General features: G+C 42.3%; 1 protein-coding gene across 4 annotated transcripts in view; it reads left to right on the top strand.

Annotated features, from left to right (window-relative positions):
• The window catches only part of UBE2F (ubiquitin conjugating enzyme E2 F (putative)), a 68,131-nt gene extending 46,766 nt beyond the window's left edge, over positions 1-21,365 (top strand). For 3 of the 4 annotated variants that reach the window (XM_087706190.1, XM_087706164.1, XM_087706173.1), the window contains 3 exons: positions 5,209-5,241; positions 11,441-11,503; positions 20,001-21,365. In XM_087706190.1, the coding sequence (XP_087562316.1) occupies positions 5,209-5,241; positions 11,441-11,503; positions 20,001-20,051 (147 nt within the window). In that variant the 3' untranslated portion in view covers positions 20,052-21,365. The remainder of the gene's footprint in view (positions 1-5,208; positions 5,242-11,440; positions 11,504-20,000) is intronic. The other variant, XM_087706181.1, reaches the window with a different exon arrangement.
• Positions 21,366-22,048: the final 683 nt, after the last annotated feature.

Here is a 22,048-nt window from a genome sequence, read left to right as displayed (position 1 = left end):
AATATTCTATCAAATAGTATTTGTAATCCAAGATGGCCCACCAAATTTCCCCATGACCCGTTAACTCACAGAATCAGATGTTCAGTTCCAAGGGCAATTCCCATCCTTTATAAACCACATTGGTTTCAAAATTTCAAAAGCTATTCCTCAGCCACCAAAAAATAACAAGTGGAGACAACAGGAAAAACAGCCTTCCAGATGTTGTTTGCCCTTTACTTCTCTTCCTATCTCCTCCTATGACACTTTTCCCCCCAGATGTTTTTCAAGGTCTTTCAGAGACCTATATCAATATAGTAGGCCAGTAGATGGCGGTACAACTCTAAAGTTCAATAGGGGGCTGCCGGCTGATTGTCAAAGTTCAACACAAAGAAAAAAAAATCTGTTTTTCTTTATATACGTAATTTCTCCCAACAGCCAACAGACACTATTTCCAGCAAATCTAAGTCACTTTTCACAACATAACAAATTCCAGTTCAGTCTTTTAAAAACTTCATATTCTTCCATTAGGATTTCATTTCTCTTTTGGGTCTAACATTTATCTCCATGTGTTAATTTGTTACTTTCTCCACACTTCGGAGTCTTTCAAAAATTCTTTTGTTTAAAGTGGTCTCTAATAAAACAATTAAGAATCGCCTCACCCAGTTCCAATCCACTGTTCACAAACCACTCCAGCTCCTTCCTTTCTTCAGTTGCCCCAGCTTTGGTCAGCCATAATGGCCATCTCTATTCTCTGTTGGACAGGAGGCTGTGCCCTTGGATCCAGCAGAAGAGCCGCCTTTCTTCCGCGACCAGCAAGCAATCCTTTCCTCGTCACCTCTCCAGGTTGACTTTGGTTCCTTAGGGCCATCCTGGATTTCGCAGAGCCCTGCTATCCTGACTGTCGCTGCGACGTCAAACCGGAAGTCTGGCCTAAGACAGAACCTTGTGGTGCCCCACTGCTTACTTCCCTCCACGTAGATGTAGTACCAGTAAGGGCTACTTGTTGAGTATGGTTTAACAGGCAGTTAAAAATCAATCCGATGGCGATGCTATCTATCCCACTTTTTTCTAGCTTGCCAAGAAGTAGGTTCTGATCTACTTTGTCGAATGCCTTGCTGAAGTCTAAGTCTATATTATCTCCACAGTATTTCACTGGCTTGCTAAGTTAGTTACTCTGTTGAAGAATGAAATAAGACTCGTTTGGCTTCATCTGTTTTTATCAAACCCCTGCTGACTTCTAGTTATTACTTTACTCGTTTCTAGCATTCTGGCAGATCAGTTTTTTATTATTATCTTTTCCAATATCTTGCCAGGTGTTGATGTTAGGCTGATTGGGCTGAGGTTTCCTGGGTTTTATTCCCCCCCCCCCTTTTTTGAAGATGGGAACCACATCAGTTCTTTTCCAGTCCGCTGGTAGTTCCCCATTGAAAGATGTGGTACAATGGTTCTGAGACGACATCTGCCAGCTCCTTTGGAACTCTGGGATGTAATCCATCAGGTCCCGGTGATTTGTATTCATCCAGATCATGCAGGTGTTCTCTTACCATTTATTTTATTTTTTTTGCTTATTTTAACTTTTATTTCTAGTCTGACTTTTACAGTTATGTTTTTGGCAGGCTAGACTTTTTGCGTGAAAACCAATGCAAAGAATGAGTTATGCAGCTCTGCTTTCTCTCTGTTGCCTGATACTTCTTTCTTTGCCATCTTCTCTCTTTAGTTGACTGACTGTTTCCTTGATTTTTTTTTTCTTGTTATTTATATGTTGGAAGAAACGTTTTAAAATTATCTTTGACTTTTGTTGCAAGTCTTGGTTCATTCGGAGCCTTCGCCTTCCTGACTCTGTCTTTGCAGATTCTGGCGATCTGCTGATATTCCTCCTTAGCTCTGTGTCTTCCTTTCCATTTTTTGTACTTGTCCTTTTTGTCTTTCAATTTCTGAGAGGGATCTTTGTGCAGCCATTCTGGTTTCTTGGATTTCTTGTTTTTCTTTTTCTGTGGTATTGTGCTGGACTGGGCTTTTATTATCATATTTTTCAGAGTTTCCCAAGCTTCTTGAGCTTTTTTCCCCTTCAGCATTTTCATCCAAGGAATCTTTCCCAAGTTCTCTCTGAGTTTGTTAAAATCTAGAACTCTGGTATCATTATGTTCTATTACTTGTGTTTGTGTTATGTTGAATTCTAGTATGACATGATCACTCTCACCCAAGGTTCCTGCGATTTCAACTCCCTCTGTCTCTTATTCTGTGTTTGTAAGAATTAAGTCCAATATGGATGTCCCTCAAGTTCTCTTCTCTATCTTTCGGAGAACAAAGTTGTCAGCTAGATTGGTCAGGAACCTATTTGATTTGAACCAAATAATTTATATCCAGGTAGTCCTCGACTTATAACCCTAATGGAGCCCGGAATTTCTATTGTATGTCATGACAGTTGTAAATTGTGGCACCCATGTGACTGGCCCGATTTTATGATATTTTTTGCAGGAGTTGTAAAACAAATGTCATAATTGTTAAGTGAACCAATTATCCATAATGGGTGGGGTTGTTTTTTTGCCAGAAATTAAAAGTAATAGCCAGTACATGTAATCATCAATTTATGACCACAAATGAACTCAAAATAGGTTGTTAAATCAGATATTTTCTAAGTGAGTTTGCCGCATTTTATGACTTCTTACCACAGTTGTTAAATGAAGATAAGTTAATAATGTGGTTGTTATTAGGTGAATGCAACTTCCCCATTAACTTTGCTTAGAAGATCACAAAAGGTGATCATAGGATCCTGGGTCATCGCAACCATGATGAATATGACTCGGTTGCCAAGGGTCTGGATTTTGATCATGTGATCCTGGGGCCGCTGTAACAGTTGTAAGTGTGAAAGTCATATTTTTCAGTGCTGTTTAATTTCGAATGGTCACTAAACAAGCCTGTAAGTAGAGGACTACCCCTGTACTGGCAAAGAAGCTTTTGTAAATTGTGGTCACATGACCAGGGAATGCTGCAAAACAGTCGTAAATTTGCAGCCCTCCTTCTTCCGGTCGCTGGAACTTCTAAGCTGGGTCCTGTATCATAGCTTTGAATGGCCCTAAGCAACCAATTGGAAGTGAAATACTACCTTTAAATATTAAGTAATAATGACTCTGGTGACAATATTCAACTCTGCTTAAGTCACCTCGTGAAAATGATTGCTTGAAATTAAACGAAGGGAGAAGGGAAGCCTGGGGGCGTTACTGGAGGAAAACCCATCTCAAGGTTGACTGGGCACTGATAAAGAGTGGCTGGTTTGAGCCTAGACACATGGGCAATACGAGTAGCAAAAAACTAAACATTTTGTGTTCGTACTGAATCTGCTTAGTGCTGTTTACTAGAATCTTCAAAGGTGACTTTTAGGAAACAATTCTAATTTTAGGGAATAATACCCTCATTTTTAGGGAATGATCTCCATGAACACCTGAAGGGCCTTATGAGGAATACTTGCAGTCATTTTATAAGCTGTCCAGAGTCACTGCAACAGGCAATGGGCAGCATATAAATTCAAATAAATTTAAACAAAGCAGGTGAAACAGCTCAAATTTGAGCAAAGCTTGATAGTACGTGGATAGTGACAGTGCAGATGACTGGAACTAAATGTTGTGAAATAATCTGGGATCAGTGTGTATCTGTGAGACTGTGATACAACAAATTTTAATATTGTCTTCCCCTACTTCTCAACTGAATTTTAGCCCCTCATAAGGCCTCAATAATATTTTCACGTAGGAACTAAGAAACAGCCATTTTCAATCACTAGACTAGATTTAAAAATGATTTTTAAAAACTTTTTAATGCATTTCTTAATGTACCTACAGTACATTTTTAGGGGCTGGAGTAGAAGACTTCCAAGATCCCTTCCAACTCTGTTGTTCTGTTATTCCTAGTGGTGGACTTTTTCTTTTTCTTTAGAAAAATTGAATCTTATTAAGTAATAAAGATTTTTTTTTTTAATCTACAGTTTGATGTACAGAAGTGCAAGAGAATCATTATCAATCAATTTCATGGTTCTTTTTACAATTTATATTACGTCCTTTCAGTAATTTTGTGGGAAAATTTTAGTATTTCTATTTTTAACTCAGAGGCCAGGAATGTCATTTCCAAAAAACCAACCAAAAAACCTTAAAACTTAGAATTCTGACTCCCACTGATCCACTTCAGTATCTGTTAAAGTATTTCTACTGTCAAGAGCAAAGAATAGTTCACTTCATGTGCCGTATTATCCACTGATACTTTTTTTTTTTCATTTTCAGAGAAAGACTTGTTTAAAATGGATTTTGTATGTAGTGATAGAACTGTTAAAGCAAATAAAGCCAAATAATATTTTAAATGGTGAATGGTTCAGTATGTTTATTTCCATTATTTACCACCTTGTGGGAACAAAACCAAGAAGCTACAAGTAGCAGAAAATAAATTATATGTTTTGGCTAGTTGACACTGGGTTAAATCCAGTTGGTGTAATTCCATTAACAGAATACTCTTTGATCCTTGGAAGATTTCTATCAGTGGATTAGAGAAGAAATGGTTAGCAGATCTCCTCTACAGTGCTTATAAACAGTACCACACTGTTTTCATAGTAATAAAGGGAGGAAATTGCCAAAAATGATTTCTTTAAACCATTGTTGATCTCCAAAGTGATATGATTAGTCAAGCAGCCAACTAAGCAGCATATTCTATTCCCATCACTTGGGTAATCATTTAGCTTGGAGAGTCTGAGAATATAGTCAGAATGTAACGGGACAGGCAGGTCCCACCTTTTGCGCTGCCTGAGCTGCTACATTGAGTGAAGAGGGATTGTTTTGGGCTGCATATAAATATATAATATAGTTAATGTTGTATAATGTATCTAATGTATAGTTAATGTATATGCACACAATAATGTTAAGAACTGATGGTTTTGTGGGTCGAGGGCCGTGTGCCCTCCTCCGCTGGACGTGCCTGCTGTAGAGCTTTAAGATGAACATACCTGATGGCAGGGAGAAAAAATCAGGAACTAGGGAATTTAAATTTAAATGGTTGCATAGTGTCAAAGATTTGCATTTGTTTTTAATAGTTTGCAAATCAGATTCTTTAAAAATTCTGAAATTCATAAGGATGTTTCCAGTAGCTTCATGATCTTCCTGATTGTCTGCCTATCTTATCTATCTGTTTTTATATATAATGCATTTGAGATATTTAATTTTGGTTGAATCATTTTTTTTCCCTTTTCAGGATGTTGTTTGGGGATTAAACTCTTTATTTACTGTAAGTAACAACCTCACTGAATGTGTATTTTGATTAATCTGCTAACATAATAAACCAGCCTTAATAGGACAGATTAGTCATCACAACTTCCAAAACCTGTATTAGTCTATTGATTCAAAATCTACATGGTTCTTGTAACTTTTGAAAACTAACAGATTTATTACGGTGTAAATATCTTTGGACTAGAATCTCCTTTATTAGATATATCTGATAAAGTGGGCTCTAGTAAAAAAAAAAAAAAACAACTGATGTTTCATTAGCCCCATTTTTGTTCCTTCCTAAATTACAGTGATGAAAATTGGTAAACTAACAAAAATGAAGGCATGATTTCCCCTGTTTTCAATCCTCCCCCCCCCCCCTCCAAGTAAATGTAGACTTCTATCTTGGCACAAATACAAAGGAAAAAAACATCCCCCATATCTAACTGAAACCTGAGCTCTGGCCACGTATGCAACATGCAACCATAGCCAGAAGAGCCTCAGAATCGGAAGAGGTTTCCTCCCAGGGAGCTTAACTCTCCACCGTAGAACCACCATGATGGTTCTGCTCCAGGTTGCATCCTTCATGGAGCATCCCAAAGCTTTGGCTTTGGTAAGAACTCTGCCTGACCTCTCCTAAAGCATAGCCATCTAAAGGCAACTCCTATATTTCTCCCAGATTGTTTTTTTTTTTTAAATCACATCTGTGTAATTTCAATAATCTTAAATTGTTCCTTTAAATTGTTCCTTTTCTTTCCAGTCTTTCAGTTGGCGTTTTGGGTTCACTTGGGTTTATTTGAATTTTGCTGTTCTGCTTCTTTGCTGTTGAGTACTTTGGTTTTAAGGGCCTGTCAGGGTCCCTTCTGCAAGTATGCTCAGTAAATCACATGCTGCTGCTAGGTAAACTGGTCCCCCCTCTCACCTATCCTAGGAATAAGCACAAGAGTTCCAGAAACCCAACACTCGCTCCATAAAGGCATAAATGCGGTCTAGCTTTTCAACGGGTCCCTTTGAGCAGGAGGCCCTTCATGCCCCCACCATGCAAATAGGCCTATTCCTCCCTGTTACTGCTGCCTAGGAGACTATAAAAACAATGTTTTCTTCCTCCTCCTCCTCCTCCTCCTCCTCCTCCTTCTTCTTCTTGTGCTTGTACAGTAAGCACTGGTGTGTGCAGTGCAGGAGTGGTTGTGCTTCCAGTACAGGGTGCACTTTCAGATCTTGATTCCCAGATTGGATTGAATACATGCTTCATTCGTGATGCTACGGAGGTTGACCTTTGTCATCTTCATCTTCTTACCCACCTAAATATAGTTTTTTTTAAAAAGGCTTCTGAGTTAAATGATCTGCTATGCCATTTCTAAGCACGTTGACAGTACTGAGTTAATGAAAGGGACTGTATAGGTAATCCTCAATTTATGACCACTATAGAGTCCAAAATGTCTGTTGCTAAGCAAGACAATTGATAAGTGGGTTTGGCCAATCAGTTGCCAGTGAACCAATTGCCAAGCATCCAAATTTTTATCATGTGGCCGTGGGGATGTTATAAAGGTAAGTGTGAAAAGTGTGAATAACGGTCATAGGTCACTTTTTTATGCCACTGTAACTTTAAACGGTCGCTAAATGAGTGGTTGTTAGCCAAGGGGCTTGACAAGTCCTGCCTCTTTCTTTAAACACTCCCTAACTCTACCATAATATCCTTGTAACCACAAGAGTACTTGGAGCAACAACACGTAGAGGGAGAGAAAAGTGAGGTCAGGCCTGCCTCTCTGTTCAAAACCCACGAAAGAAACCCCCCCCCCCCAACTCCATTGAGATGGAGAAGGAGCACTTTGACTGAGTTTGAAATGATAGCAGCAAAAGCAAGACAAAATCTGACTCAAAACGTGTGAAAGTTACAGATTGAAACTTTCCCCGAATCCCTCCCCTCATACTGGACATTGACGTCCAATCAATGTCCAGTATGATCTTGCGTGAAGCTCATTTTCGGGTATTTTGCCCATCCGGAGTCCTGGGACGTTTGGCCTCGACAGGATGTAAACAACTCCACTCAGCGGTGCCGTAATTCTAGAGAGCAAACCTTCCTTTTAATTCACCTGGGACCTCACTAGCTCACTAGCCCCCAACCCAAACGCCACTCCACCCTTCCCCATTACTATGGCAGCCCATAGCAAGCAGGCACCCAAGTAGAATCCCGTGCTGGAGATCTGGCTGACAGGAAGAGGCTGAATGGAGCATGAAAATGTGGAGATCCGTCTCTCAGGGCATCTCCTTCTCTTCTCCGGTCTGTTGGATGGCAAGAGGCCAATTTCTGCTGCTTTGAGATGACAAAGGTCATCATCTGGATGGATGGCAGCATGAAAGCAACGGTGAATTTTGTAGTGTTTCATTGCTATTCAAGAGCGGGCAGAATGAACACACAACGCATGCACACAGCAATAAGTAAAAAAAAGACTGAACATTTTAAAATACATCCCGAATCTTTAAATGTGTGCAGTGCATATAATGCATACTCTACACACACAAACACATACCCAAATTCAACAAACATGACAGTACAGGTAATCCTGGACTTAAAACCATTTAGTGACCGTTTGAAATTACAATGGCACTGAAAAAAGTGACTTATGACCATTTTTCACACTTACGACTGTTGCAGCATCCTTGTGGTCACATGATCAAAATTTGTACACCTGGCAATTGGCATGTATGACGGTTGCAGTGTCCTGGACCATGTGATCACCTTTTGCGACCTTCTGACAAGTAAAGTCCATGGGGAAACCAGTTCCATGTAACAACCATGATACTAACTTAACAACTGCAGTGATTCATTTAACAATTGTGGCAAGAAAGATTTTAAACTGGGGCAAAACCTATTTAAGCAGAATCTCTCAGGATGTATTTGTTAGGTTAGAACAGGGCTCCCCAAACTCTGGACCACTGCCGAGTCGTGACCTAATCGCCGTCAAGCCATGTGAGTGGCTGGCCGTTGCACAGTTCGCACCTGCGCATGACTCCACTTCTGCAAGCCTCATTGAGGGCGCCTGCGATCCCACGCGGACAAGCCTCATTTGTGGGTGGCTGTGGCCCTGCTTGCGCAAGTGTCGTTGCAAGTGCTCGTGTTCCCACTCGCATGACCCTCATTGCAGGCCCTTGCAGCGTCACGTGCGCGAGCGTCACTACATGTGACACTGCCCCTCCCACAAATCTGAGCAGCCAACCGGGAAAGGTTGTGGAATTCTGGATTAGAATATTATTATAGCTTTAGTTTGGCAAGATTCCGTCCGTTAGGTGTAAGCAAATTAAAGAATTGTACCTGATTGGATCTTGCTGTCTTCATTTCTGGGCTTGATTAACATCTTGATTAACTAAAGCTATAACTTTTTAACCTAACTGATACCCTGAGGGGTTCCAGGTCATTGCTCAAAGTCTACCCCACTGCTCCTGCAGGTGCACATTCCACCACACCTGAGCACTTCCTGTAGCTTCTTCACAAAGTAACAGTGCAGTCGTAAAGCAACAGTGGTGCTTTACTACCACCTATCTGTTTTTCCAGGCAAATGTATCATTATTTTGAGTACCATTTGGCATGTTAGAACACCCAATAGTCAAATTATGTAGTCAATTATTTACCTTTCAGATCAAATATATTCTACATTGTCCTCCTGCATCTGAAATAAATAATATTGTGCAGTAAAAATGCAGAAGAATCCTATATGATAATTAAAATCACAATCTACTGAGACCTATAACATCCTGTGCAATTTGCTAACTTTAGTTCTACTTGTGTATTTGTGCTTTCTGCCATATAATAGCCCAAGAATATAAGACATGGAATTTGCCTTTGGGTTCCATAATGTTCTTACAGGGAACACCCCATTCCTTCACCAGGATACGCTGCTACCGGCAAAACAACTGAGGAGAAAAGAAACCACAGAAATTCAGTATAGGAAGAGTCTACCCTTATTACTATACAACTGGCAGCAAAATTATATTTCCAAAATAAACTTAAAAGAAATAATGCCACATCTGGCTAAGTATTTGTTTATTTGATGGAATAAATAAAATAAAATAGAAATACTATTCATAACAGAATATTAACATTTTGTATCATTTCCAGCACGAACTAGTGCAAAAGTCTGAGACTCACCTAAACCTTGGACAGATAATCTTTTTCTGCCAAAGAAAGCTATATTCGGTAGACATGAAATGATCAACTCTTCTGCCAAAGTGAATTGACATGAATTGATCAACTATTTTTGTCCTTCATAATTGCTTCTTTGCTCCAAGAATGTTCAGGATTTCTGACATTTTGGCATCTCTTCAGCTAAAATTTGTTTAAATTCAGTATATGTTTCGGGTAAGCAAATGACCACATGAGAAGGTATCCCGTTGGGTGTGTTCAGGATCCATTGGAGAGTTTTTACCAGTGCAGGTATGCCTGCCTCCATCTACAAGTGTCCAAGGCTGAGTGCCATGTTAGCCCTGTGAGGCCTATCTGATAATACACACGAGCACCTTTAAATGAACACATGGCTTACAGACATAACCATCCCAGGTAGATATAATACATGTATATGACCTCTTAATATGCTCACAAACACATTCTGGTACACAGATGCACATCATAGTATCTGTCCAGTCTCACACATGCACACAACCTCCATAAACTTACTTATAACTTATATCCTTATATACTTAGTTAGATGAGTAATTTTGGAGCAGCACAGCTATTTTGAACATTTTCTTTGTGACTCTGAGCACCATATAATAAAAAGAAATAACAATAAACTATTTTTTAAAATGCAGCAATTTAAACCCAAAATTGCTAAGAATGGGGTTGCAGGTGATCCTTGAGTTACAAACGTAAATGGAACCTGCCAATTACATTCATAACCAAAGGATTCATTGAAGTGAATCATGTAAAGTGAACATGAAAACTCCCTGCTTTTACACACGCATTTGCTAATCAAATGTGCAGATCATTATGTGCACAAGTTATCTCTGGGTGAGGAAAGCTGTAGGGGGCATAGCAGAGGTGGGTTGCTCCTGGTTTGGGGGAACCGGTAGTGATAATTGGGCATGGGTTGCCAAAGTGGTAGTGATGGCTGGCTGGCCACGCCCCTGAACTGTCTCGCTCCGACGCTCGCCCTGCCTCGTCTTCATCATGTGCATCCACACAACTGCCTCTTACTGCCCACACACAGGTGAGCAGCATGGGCTGCTCAGGGAGCCCCGAGGTTTCACAACAAACAAAAGCACGCACTCCTGTGTTCAGCTCGGCGCAGCTCGGGTTGCTGCTTTCTTTGGCCTTTTTAAAAAAGTTTTTCAGCATATTTTATTTCCTATCTCCAGTCTGAAACATAAATTTGCCAAGCCACGCCCACAGAACCGGTAGTAAAAAAATTGAAGCCCAGCCCTGAGCTAGGATACCTGTCCAAAAACTAGAAAAAAGTCTAATGATATATGGCGTCTTTTGAGGTTCATGGAACAGTAATGCAACCTCAAGTTAAGGACGGCCTCATTAGTACTTGGAGATCATCTTGGCTTAAAAACGCCCAGGGTAAGATTCATTTACAGATGAATCTTCTCTATAGAAAGCCTGTGTGGCTCTGATGTGGCCTGCAAGCAGAGCTGGCAGCAGCTTCGGACAGTGAGGAGGGTTGGGGAGGAACCTGGGCCAGTCCTGGAGTCTGGGGAAGGCTCTGAGGAAGGCTCTGTGTCGGAGGCAGAGAGGGGGACAGGGCCATCTGACAGTTATCAGCTGCCTTCAGAGTCAGACATCAGTGAGGCAGATGAACAGCTGGAGCCTGTTCCCAGTGGGCGCATGCGCAGAGTGGCCAGACGAAGGGAGCAGCTAAAGAACAGGGGTCAATTTGGGAGTAAGGCCACAGGTAGATGATGAATGGCCCCTTCCAGAGGACATAAAAGAAGAGCAAAAGGGGAGGGGAGTTTGCAGGAGACAATTAGTTTGCTTAATTGATTCGTGACTCTCCAAGACTCCTTGCCAAGTTTTGCAGATATCAGCCTGGCTGCTCTCCAAGCCAGATAAGGTCTGTGACTGTAAATCCTCCCTTGAAAGACTTTGCTGGATGTGAATAAGCAGAATTCACAGCAAATGAATAAAAGGGTTTTTTGTCGGAACAAGGAGCTTGCTTCATGCTCTTGGGAAGCCTCGGTCAGAACATGCTCATTAGGTTTTGTCAATATTTTGTGTTTTTCAGGATCTCTTGAATTTTGATGATCCTTTAAATATTGAAGCTGCAGAACATCATTTACGTGACAAGGTGAGTAGCAGGGTATTGAAAATTACAATTCTACTGCTCCTTTCTTAAAAATTAGTTTGGTCATTTTCAAAAGGAAAATATGTATTGATACCTTGAAAGTATCTAAAATGGATCTGAGGTCAGATATAAAGGAGATATAGCCACCTGAAAGGTTATTGTACACCAAGAATATCAAGCCAACAGACAACACGTAACAGTTGTTACATGCTTATGCTTATGAATAAAATTATTGCTTAAAGGAATTTAAAAATTGTCCAATGGGAATTTCTATTTCTTGAGTTGGCTTGAGTAGCTATGTTGAAGGAGATGTGGCTTTAAGACTTTGCAATTTTAGACTAATTTCTGCAGAATTGTCAGAATGACAATTAAGTAGCAATGTGCAACAAAAACACCAATATTTTTAGAGAACTAGAGCAAGCTGATTATCTGAAATGAGAATTAGAGCATTGTCTGAAATTAGGAGGGCCATGACAGTATTTTTTCACTTGTGTGAATCTAGATTGGGAGCCCCAAAGTCAAACTCAAAGTTGCCAATTGCAACAAGAATATTTATTTATTTATTGTTTGTTTGTTTATTTGTTTGTTTATGAAAATTTATGTTGCTGTGTACTCGAACATGGTGACTCAAAGCAGCTTACATGGATATAAAAACACCATTTAAAAGAAATAAAAAATAAAATAACCACCCACCTTGGCAACAACACACATTCATACAAGCCATTTAATGGGCTCCATCCAGGTCTGGGTTCCCCACGCCCCCTGGCGGAATTGCGTCTTCAGCACCTTTCGAAAGAGTGTTAAGAGTGGGAGCCAATCTAATCTCTGGGGGAATAACTTTCAGGAGAGAGGGAGCTACCACAGAGAAAGCCCTTCTATGTCCCACCAGGTGTACGCCCCTAAGGTGGGGGTCAGCAACGTGCAGCTCTAGAGCCCTCTTTGGGTCCCCTCCTGTGGTTTCCTGTCAGATGATCCCACCACTGGGTGGCCCCGCTCCTCCCCCTCACTCCTCACTGCCCTGAGAAGGGAGACTGGCGGATGGAGACTCGCCCCGTATTCTAGAACGGGAGTGAAGCACCCCTCTACTTGCCTCGGGTGGAGAAAGACACGCAACTTTCTCCGCCCCGAGACACCAGCTGGGGCACATCTCCCCATATTCCTCTCGCGGTCTCCATGGCTGCTTGCTGCTTTTGCACTTGCGCGTAGCGCACCCAAAGAAAAAGAAAGCACAATATCAGCAAAAAAACCACAACCCAACCCTCGCCTGTTTTTGGAAATGGTTCAAGAGGGAACACACCCACACACACACACGAGAGAGAGATTTTGGGGGGGGGAGAAAGAGAAAGATGAGAGAGACAGAGGGGGCTGCCTGCGGCAGTCGGGCAGCAAGAGAGAGAGAGAGAGAGAGATTCAACTCCGTCTGCTCCCCTCAAGGCAACCTGGTGGCTCTGCTGTAGCAGCCTCACTCCTTTTGCAATGCAAGATTTATTTTTGCATCTTTCCAGAGACAGAGAGAACGTGGCCAGATTTCCTTACAGTTATTCCCTGGGCCTGGGGGCTGAGGAGTGGAAGTGGGAGAGAAGGAGGAAGGAAGGGAAGGGGAGAGAGGAGAGAGAGAATGAGAATCTATACCCCCTAAAATCCTTGGTTTGTCTTATCTAATCCGCTGAGCTGCAGAACAAGAAGAATCACAAGAAGACAAAAATCCTGACAGGGATTTATAAAATCCGTAACACAACAATCCATGTCTTGCTATTTATTCTTCATTTGAGCATTTTACATTAGAATACTTTCTCCCAAACTCTGTGATGCTCTCTGTAAAGGATAAAATACAGTTCCTATGATTTTTTAATGACTATGACCTGAAATGGTAGTTACTATGTGAGGAATGAGTGACTTTGAGACGAGAGAGGGGGGGGAGAAAGAGAGGAGAGAGGGGGGGAGAGAAAGAGATGGGAGAGGGGGGGAGGGAGAAAGAGGGCAAAAGAGGGAGGGAGGGAGAGGGATACCTATTTCCCACAGAAAATAAAACACAGAGAGCCACAGAACCTGAGTGGGAGAGACTCAGTGGGAGGGAGGGACTTGGTGGGAGGGAGTGATATTGAGTTAGCCATGCTCAACCAGGTTTTGTGGCTCCTGGTGTTTTGTTTTCTGTGAGAACTGGGCCAAATGGCTCTTTGAATGTTTAAGGTTGCAAACCTATGCCTTCGGGCTATGATGGGCAAGCCTATGGCACGCGTACCACAGGTGGCATGAGGAGCCATATCTGCCGGCATGCGAGCTGCCACACGCATGCGTGCACCGGCCAGCTGATTTTCGGCCTTCCAGAGGGCTGGGGGGAGCTGTTTTCAATCCTCCCCAGACTCCGGAGCCTTTCCTGGAGGGCAAAAACGGCCTCCCCCACACACCCCGGAGGAAATACCGAGCTCAGCTTGGAGGCGAGCCATGCGGCACACATGGGGGGGGGGAGTTGTGCTTGCATTTGCATGAGGGTGGCACTTTGCATTATGGATGCCAGCATCCTACCCGCTATTGTGCACGCACACTCACATTTTTGGCATCTAAGAACAAAAAGGTTAGCCATCACTGCCCTAGAGGATGGGATCCATTACATTCCTTGCCTCCCTGCACTAGTGGGCTGGGTAGATGTGATCAGCAAGAGACGGTCGCTCAGATAACCTGGCCCCAAGCCATGAAGGACTTTAAAGGTGACAACCAGCACCTTGAATTGCACCCGGAAGCAAATCAGCAACCAATACGGTTCCCGCAGGAGAGGTGATACATGTGCACACCAAGGTCTGCACAAAACCATGCATTGTGCACCAACTAGAGCTTATGGATGCTGTTCAGGGGCAGCCCCATGTAGAGTATGTTGCAGTAGTCAAGACTATTGCGTGACTAGGACATGAGTGACCATGAGGAGGGATTGTTGGTTCAGGAAAGGGTGTAAATGGCGTACAACCCGAGATGGCGCAAAGGGCTTCTGGCTTTTCCAGGGTTCAGTTTCAACCCATCGCTCCCTATCTAGCCCCCCCTAACAGTCTCCAGACCCTGTCAGAGGGAGGTCACTGCGTAGCTCACCGCAGGCTGAGGCTTACAGCTTTCATCAGTATATTGAGACACCTCAGTCCATGGTGACGAATGATCTCACCCAACGGCTTCATGTAGATGTTCAATGGCAGCGGAGAGTGTCCTGAGCTGTTATGATCCAGGGTTGGCGCACAAGCAACACGTGTTAGGTGAAAGCTTGTGAGCCTTTATTCATAATTCATCACCATCCCCCCAAATCCCCACAATCCAGCAATTCCCAGTCTGTTCTCCCAAATCGGTGGAGACAGCAGCCATGCATGGGTTAACTCAGCCAGTAACCAATAGGACTGAGTCTACCAAAATGACGTCATGGCCTCTGAGGAGTGTCCTCCCGCTTTTTTAGGCTCAGTTCGATCAGGACTGGGTCGCAGAGGGACAGTGGTGAGGTACCCTTGAGCAAAGATGGACAGAGAGCAGTCGGATATCACACAGCGCTCTACTTATCTCCTTCATCAAGAAAGCGGGAGGACACTCCTCAGAGGCTATGACATCATTTTGGTAGACTCAGTTCTATTGGTTACTGGCTGAGTTAACCCATGCATGGCTGCTATCTCCACCTGCCCAGAGAAGGGGCGTATCAGGTTAGGGTTAGGGTTCCCCAAAGTCTCTGCCCACAGGGCACACCTATAGCCCAAGAGCAAGGCTCAAACCCAGGAGCCTGTACATGCTTCGTGCAACTTCCTGCCAGTGGAAGTCCACCGACATCCAGGCAAAGAATCAAACTTCAGTCAACCACCAAAATTCTTCTTCCAGAAGCCATGGAGAGCATTGCTGCAAAATCCAACCCTTGTCCCCGACAAAAGCCCCTCCCCACAGCCTCTCCTTAAGTGCTGCTATTCTCCAGCTGACCCTCCTGAGGAGGGGTGGGGCACCTTTCTCCCGAGTAGTTGGGTCACCCTGCGCTGACTCTTCCCCCTCTCCACTATCTGCACACGGGGGGGGGATCGGGTGGGGAAGCATTCGCTTGTTTCCTGAGCTCCTCTGCTCCACTGCCTGCGCCTTTCCATCTACTCTCCCCTCCCTTGATCTGCCTGCACCCTCCCTCCCTGTCTGCCTACTCCTCTGAGGAGGCCTGAGAGACCCAGGACTGCCTCGTCCTTGTCCCTAGGTCAGACCTTATAGGCCACCCCCTTCATTTGCCCCGGCTCCATCTCCTCCTCGGACCTCCGACAGCCTTCCTCAGGAGCAACAGGTTGAAACCGTTCCCAGATAACAAGGCACGAATCTTCCCCGGGGGGGCTACCACCAGAACAGCCACCGTGCCAGCCTCTTAACTGGGAACCCAGTCGAGTGATTTTTGTCTTCCAGAAAATCTGCAAATTCCTCAGTGTGTCTCTTAGGGTGGACCTCAGTCTCTTCCCTCCCCAGGAGGAGACGGTTCGCCTTAAAGAGGGTCGCTGGTTGATTATCTGCAGACATAATTACTATGTATTTTTAAAAGCAAAGCGAAAAGCTAAAAATTCTCAGTGTGAGTTAGAAAAGGATACAAAAGCTAATACACTTTTGCTTTCTTATTGCAAAACCATAAAATGTCACTCCCCCTATTTAAAACAACCATTTTATCCAAGTCCTTATTAAAGATATTGAAGAATTTTTGGGACTGATACTTGTGGCACCCTACGTGGTATCTTTCCCCAGTTTGTTGGGAAGCCATAAGTGGGCACTCTGGCTACGATTGAGAAACAGCTACGCTATATAGAGTGCATTCAGAAAATATTCAGACCCCCCCTTCATTTTGTCAACTTTGTTATGCTACAGCCTGATTCTACAGTTGTTGAAAATAATTTTGTTATCATTAATCTACACTCAGTTCCTCATAAGGTGTTGAATACCAAGCGGAAGTTTAAAAAAGCAATAGCAATAGCAATAGCAGTAGACTTATATACCGCTTCATAGGGCTTTCAGCCCTCTCTAAGCGGTTTACAGAGAGTCAGCATATTGCCCCCAACAATCTGGGTCCTCATTTTACCCACCTCGGAAGGATGGAAGGCTGAGTCAACCCTGAGCCGGTGAGATTTGAACCGCTGACCTGCTGATCTAGCAGTAGCCTGCAGTGCTGCATTTAACCACTGCGCCACCTTGGCTCTAAAAAGGACCCTTACATACAGTGCATTCAGAAATTATTCACTTTTATCAATTTTGTTATGCTGCATCCTGATTGTTGTTGTGTTGTTGTATATTAATCTGTATCATAAAAACAAAGCAAAAACAGAATTTTAGAAATGTCTGTAAATTTATTAAAAAGGAAAAACTAAAATATCACATTGGCATAAATAATCAGACCCTTCGCAGCAACATGAGAACTCTGGGGCCTCTAATTTCTCTTGATGGTTGCTGACATGTTTCTAATTGGAGTCGACCTGTGGGGTAAATCAATTGATTACATACGATTTGGAAAGGCACGCCTATAGAAGACGTCACAGCTGGCAATGCATACATGGCCTTGACAAGGTCGAAGGAGCTGCCTGCACAACTCAAAGGCTGGATTATGGCAAGAGACAGATCTGAGAAAGGCTACAATAAAATTTCTGCTACACTGAAGGTTCCCATAGTGGCCTCCGTAATTCTCAAATGGAAGATCTTTGGCACAACCAGGACTTTTCTAAGAGCCGATCGCTTGGTCAAACCGAGCAATCGGGGAGAAGGACGTTAGTAAGAGAGGTGACCAAGAGCCTGACGGTCACTCTGGCTGAGCTCCAGAGACTGTCTGTGTGGAAATGGGAGAGGGCATCCAGAAGGGCAGCCCTCCACTGGCCTGAGCTTCATGGCAGATGCCTCTACTCAGAGCAAAACACATGAAAGCCCGCTTGCAGTTTGCAAGAAAAGCCCCTGAAGGATTCCCAGGCGGTGAGGAAGAAAATTCTCTGCTCTGATGAAATCAAGGCTGAACTCTTTGGCCTCAATTCTAAACGTTACGCCTGGAGGAAGCCAAGCACCGCTCATCGCCTGGCCAGCAGTGAAGCCGGAGGGTGGCGGCATCATGGTGGAGGGGTGTTTTTCGGCAGCAGAGACTTGGAGACTGATCAGGGTTGAAAGAAGGCTGAATGGAGCAAAGTGCAATGCTATCCTCAACGAAAACCCGCTCCGTTATTGTTCCAAATTCAGACTGGTTTACTGCCCAGCGTGACAGTGATGCTAAGCACACAGCCGGGGGCCTAGGGACGCTTCTGCGAATGTTCTGAGTGGCTAAATCGGAGCCCTGGCTTGAACGTCTCCGGAGGGATCTGAAAACGGCTGTCACCGACGGTGACCGTCCAACCTGACTGAGCTTGAGAGGATTTGCAAGATGAATGGCAGAAAATCCCCCAATCCGAGTGTGCAAAACCTGTCAGGTCACACACAAAAAAGACTCTGGGCTGTAATTGCTGCCAAAGGTGCTTCAACAAAGCACTGAGTGAAGCGTCTGAATTACTTAATGCCAATGTGATATTTCAATACTTTCTTCTGAATAAATTTGCAGATATTTCTAAAATTCTCTTTGTCGTTATGGGGTACTGAGTGTATTGGGAGGGGGGGGGAAAGAATTTCAACAACTGTGGAATTGACAACAGTGAAGAGGGTCTGAATACTTTCTGAATGCACTTTATGCACTCAGTTGTCACATCCTCCAGACGTTACCTTATCAGGTTATTTATCAGCACATCACCTAATTGTATTTGTTGAAGTGCAAATTAACCACTATGCCTTTTTCACAAACTGTTAAGGAAGCTATGCAAGCAAAAATAAGGTAATATTAGTCTGAAAATATTTCTGCATAACCAATCCACAATAAACTCTATTACTTTACAGTTTTCAAAGTTTTAATTAAATAATCTCTCTGTCAAAATCCCTCTACAGTCTAGAGAATCAGAATCAGACTAACTTGTTTCTGCTTTGAAATGTGCATTTCACAAAGAGGTTGGTTTAGATGGAAACTTTTGTTCAGATCTATTATATTAGTCAGTCACAGCTATCTCGGCTATCATTTTACATCTCCTCTCTTCCTTTGGATGCACATTCCAAGTTCAAGAGCCTGAAAACCGTTTCTGAGTTAACTGTTTCTGATTTTGGCAGTAGAAAAAGGGTGCTGGCCTTGAGAAGAGGGAGTATTGGGCCCTTTTTGTTGCTTCCTTGAGTTACTTATAAAGGCAGGTTATCTGTGGGACCATCTCTCCCGAAGGACATCTGCTCTTTCTATCAGATCAGATAAGGGTGGGCGTGCTCCTGAGCCCAGGTGGCGCAGTGGTTAGGGTGCAGTACTGCAGGCCACTTCAGCTGACTGTTATCTGCAGTTCAGCGGTTCTAATCTCACCGGCTCAAGGTTGACTCAGCCTTCCATCCTCCCGAGGTGGGTGAAATGAGGACCCAGATTGTTGTTGGGGGCGATATGCTGACCCTGTAAACCACTTAGAGAGGGCTGAAAGCCCTATGAAGCGGTATATAAGTCTAACTGCTATTGCTATTGCTCCTAGTCCCTTTCCTTAAACAATTCCACTCCATGGGGACCAAGAAGTGTGCCTTTCCTGTAGCTTGGAGAATTATGTTCAGTAGCAGACTCAAGCAATCTGTATTAACTGGGCAGATTCTTTTCCAGCATCGTCACTGAGGCCTCATAAATTTTATGGCACAATTTGTGTAAGTACCGTGTTTCTCTCAAAATAAGGCAGGGCCTTACTTTCTTTTGATTCCCACAAATAAGCACTGGGCCTTATTTTCAGGGAGGTCTTATTGAGGTGCAGGAGGCAGCGAGTGTGCTACTGCTATGCATAGCTACTGCTATGTTGCAATATTTTTAGGGAGGGCTTATTTGGGGGGCGAGGGCTTATTTTAACACATGTGCTGAAAAGCCCAATTGGGCTTATTATCTGGTCTTATTTTTGAGGAAACAGAGTAGAAGAGAGAAAGGACCAATTTAATAACAAGAAAACCTTGAACTATCTCCATAGCGGCTGGGGTGGAGACTGAGGTGCCATCATTAAACCATTAAGATACTTTGCTATGATGAATGTGAAGATAAATCTTAGTTGAGGGGAAAAAGGTTACATTCTCTTGGCAAACATTTAGTAGAAGTAGCAGCTAATTTCAAAGGCACTCCTTTTTGTGCTAGCAAGATCCATAGCTATTTCTACATCCTACAGCAGGCCTGTCAAACTGGCGTGGCCCGCGTAGGCCAAGCCCAGTCAGGCTCCGCAACAGAAAAAACATCCCCATAGGTCACCATAAGGCCCACCATGCAATCGGGTTTGACCCCCAGGCACTACGGGTTCCTTTTCTTTCAACAGCTTTCCTCCTCAAGAAGTCTCTCAGAGAGAAAATCACCATGCAGTCAGATTTGCTCTGCTGGAATGAAAACTATGTATTGAAATTTTAATGTAGACACGGTGCAGGGCTACTGTTTCTGTAAACGTATTTCTTTTCCAACTGCATACAGGAGGACTTCCGAACTAAAGTTGAAGATTACATTAAGCGCTATGCAAGATGATGATGGGAGATGGATAGCAAGGCCATGAACGCACCTTGATGTTTTCCTAAAACCACCGCCACAAGAAAGAGGGGAGGTTTTTTTGTCTTGTGTTCATGTTGTTTTGATTAAGAAAACAATCCTCTTTGTTCAATGAAAAGTTCACCCATACAGCAAGATACAGATGTTGGCTACAAAAAGATGTTTAACGTTCAACAATCTCTTTTTGAAATCGTATCATATATTCAGAAGTGAGATCTCCTTGATACTAAAAAGAAAGCCCTATTAAGATCATTTATTCATTTTAAAATTTTCTTAATAGCTAGTACAGAATATTTAAGTATGGCAATAAATAAATGTGGGCCAAAATTGAACAAGCATTATATTGAGCGCTTTATATTAGCTCTGTCTACTGTTGCTGTTAAATTTGAAATTGCTGATACTCGTTCATTTTTTAATCTACTGTTTTCAATTTGCATTTACTGTGCAAAGCACTTACTGAAGTGGAGGCTGAGTCTGAACACATATAAATACAGTGTATTTCTTTTAAAACCTAACTATTTTACATGCAAATGTAATGAAAGGTATAATAGTTTTTAAATACCTTTAGTTTCCGGTGTGGAGAATTGCTATTTCAGATTATTATAAAACAAAATAATTTAAATTTTCTGATACCAAAGCTTTAGTAAAAAGCTAATCCTTGAGATCAAATTAATGCTGACTGTAACTTAACGGTAACACTGTAAGAAGCCATTTTTTTCAGGATAAACATGGTATAAAGAACTTTAAATATAACTTCAGTAGCTCTAACTCATGTAAAGATGTATGAACTACAAAACTATTTTGGTTGGGCGTACACTGTGCAGATTCTACATGCAATGGGTACATATTTTATCTTAACTCTTTTTTAACAAAATGATCATTCAAAACAATGAGAATCGTACCCCTCAAGTAATTTAAAATTAATTAAATTATTGCCAAATAATTGACAAATAAATGTTTGCTTAGTTTCATACACATTGTGTGCATAATATTTTTGCCTCAACTTTTTTCATATAGAAGAATCTAATTTATTAGGTCCTTCTGTAATTTCCCAATGCAATAAACCTTCAATTTAATGGTCTCATTGGGAGAAAGAGATGTCTATAAAAGCAGGATGTCTGCTGATTCTGAATAGAATTTTACCTATGCATATTTTATGCATTTTTTTAAAAATGTAAAATTAGAATGAGATTTTATGCATGTTTGGAATGGTGAATGGGATTTTATTCATGTATAGATTTTAATCATTGCATCTGAAGTCTGAAAGTATTAAATCAAATGTTTGCTACATCATACTTTAAATTTTGATAGTAAATTTATTATAATTACACCTCAGTAAATATTATCAGTCATGACTCAAGGAGTCTACATGTCTCAGGATAATGTTGTAGGATCCAATGTGGCTCAGTCATGGGACCAGAGGTTTTGTCTTCTGGGCTTTTGATTGGAGCCCATCTTCAGGGAACTTCTTCCTAACGGAGTGTGTGCTGTTCTCTGTGTGATATTTATGTGGTGCCTGTTATATGTGGCTTTTAGATGCTGATTGGGGTGTGTTGATGGCTGGCTATCAACCATCAGGCCAGCCATCAACACACCGCAGTCCACATCTAAAAAGCCACATACAACAGGCACCATATAAATACCACACATAGAACAGCACACATTCTGCTAAAGAGAAGAAGTTTCCTGATAATGGGCACCAGAATGAGTCCAAAAACTGGGAAGACAAAACCTCTGGTCCCGATGACCGACCCAGATTGGATCTATCATCAGTGTAATGATATTCAAAACAGGGCACCCTGAGTTTCAGTTGGCATGAGAATTAATTGAATACATGGATTAAATGTTCATTGCAATTAATGGTCCTTAGAAAATGCTTATTTGTTCAAATAGAAGTTTCAAAATAAAAATTATTTCTTTGAAATTTGAGTTACTCAGAGGTTCTGAGAAAAAAGAACTATCTGTTGTCTGTCTTT

The sequence above is a fragment of the Thamnophis sirtalis genome, unplaced genomic scaffold, assembly GCF_051295495.1.
Source record: "Thamnophis sirtalis isolate CommonGarterSnake01/CBP01778 unplaced genomic scaffold, rThaSir2_p1.2 scaffold_1, whole genome shotgun sequence".
Lineage (NCBI taxonomy): Eukaryota > Metazoa > Chordata > Lepidosauria > Squamata > Natricidae > Thamnophis > Thamnophis sirtalis.
The sequence above is the reverse complement of the archived record's forward strand: the minus strand, read 5'-3'. Positions and strand labels throughout refer to the sequence as shown.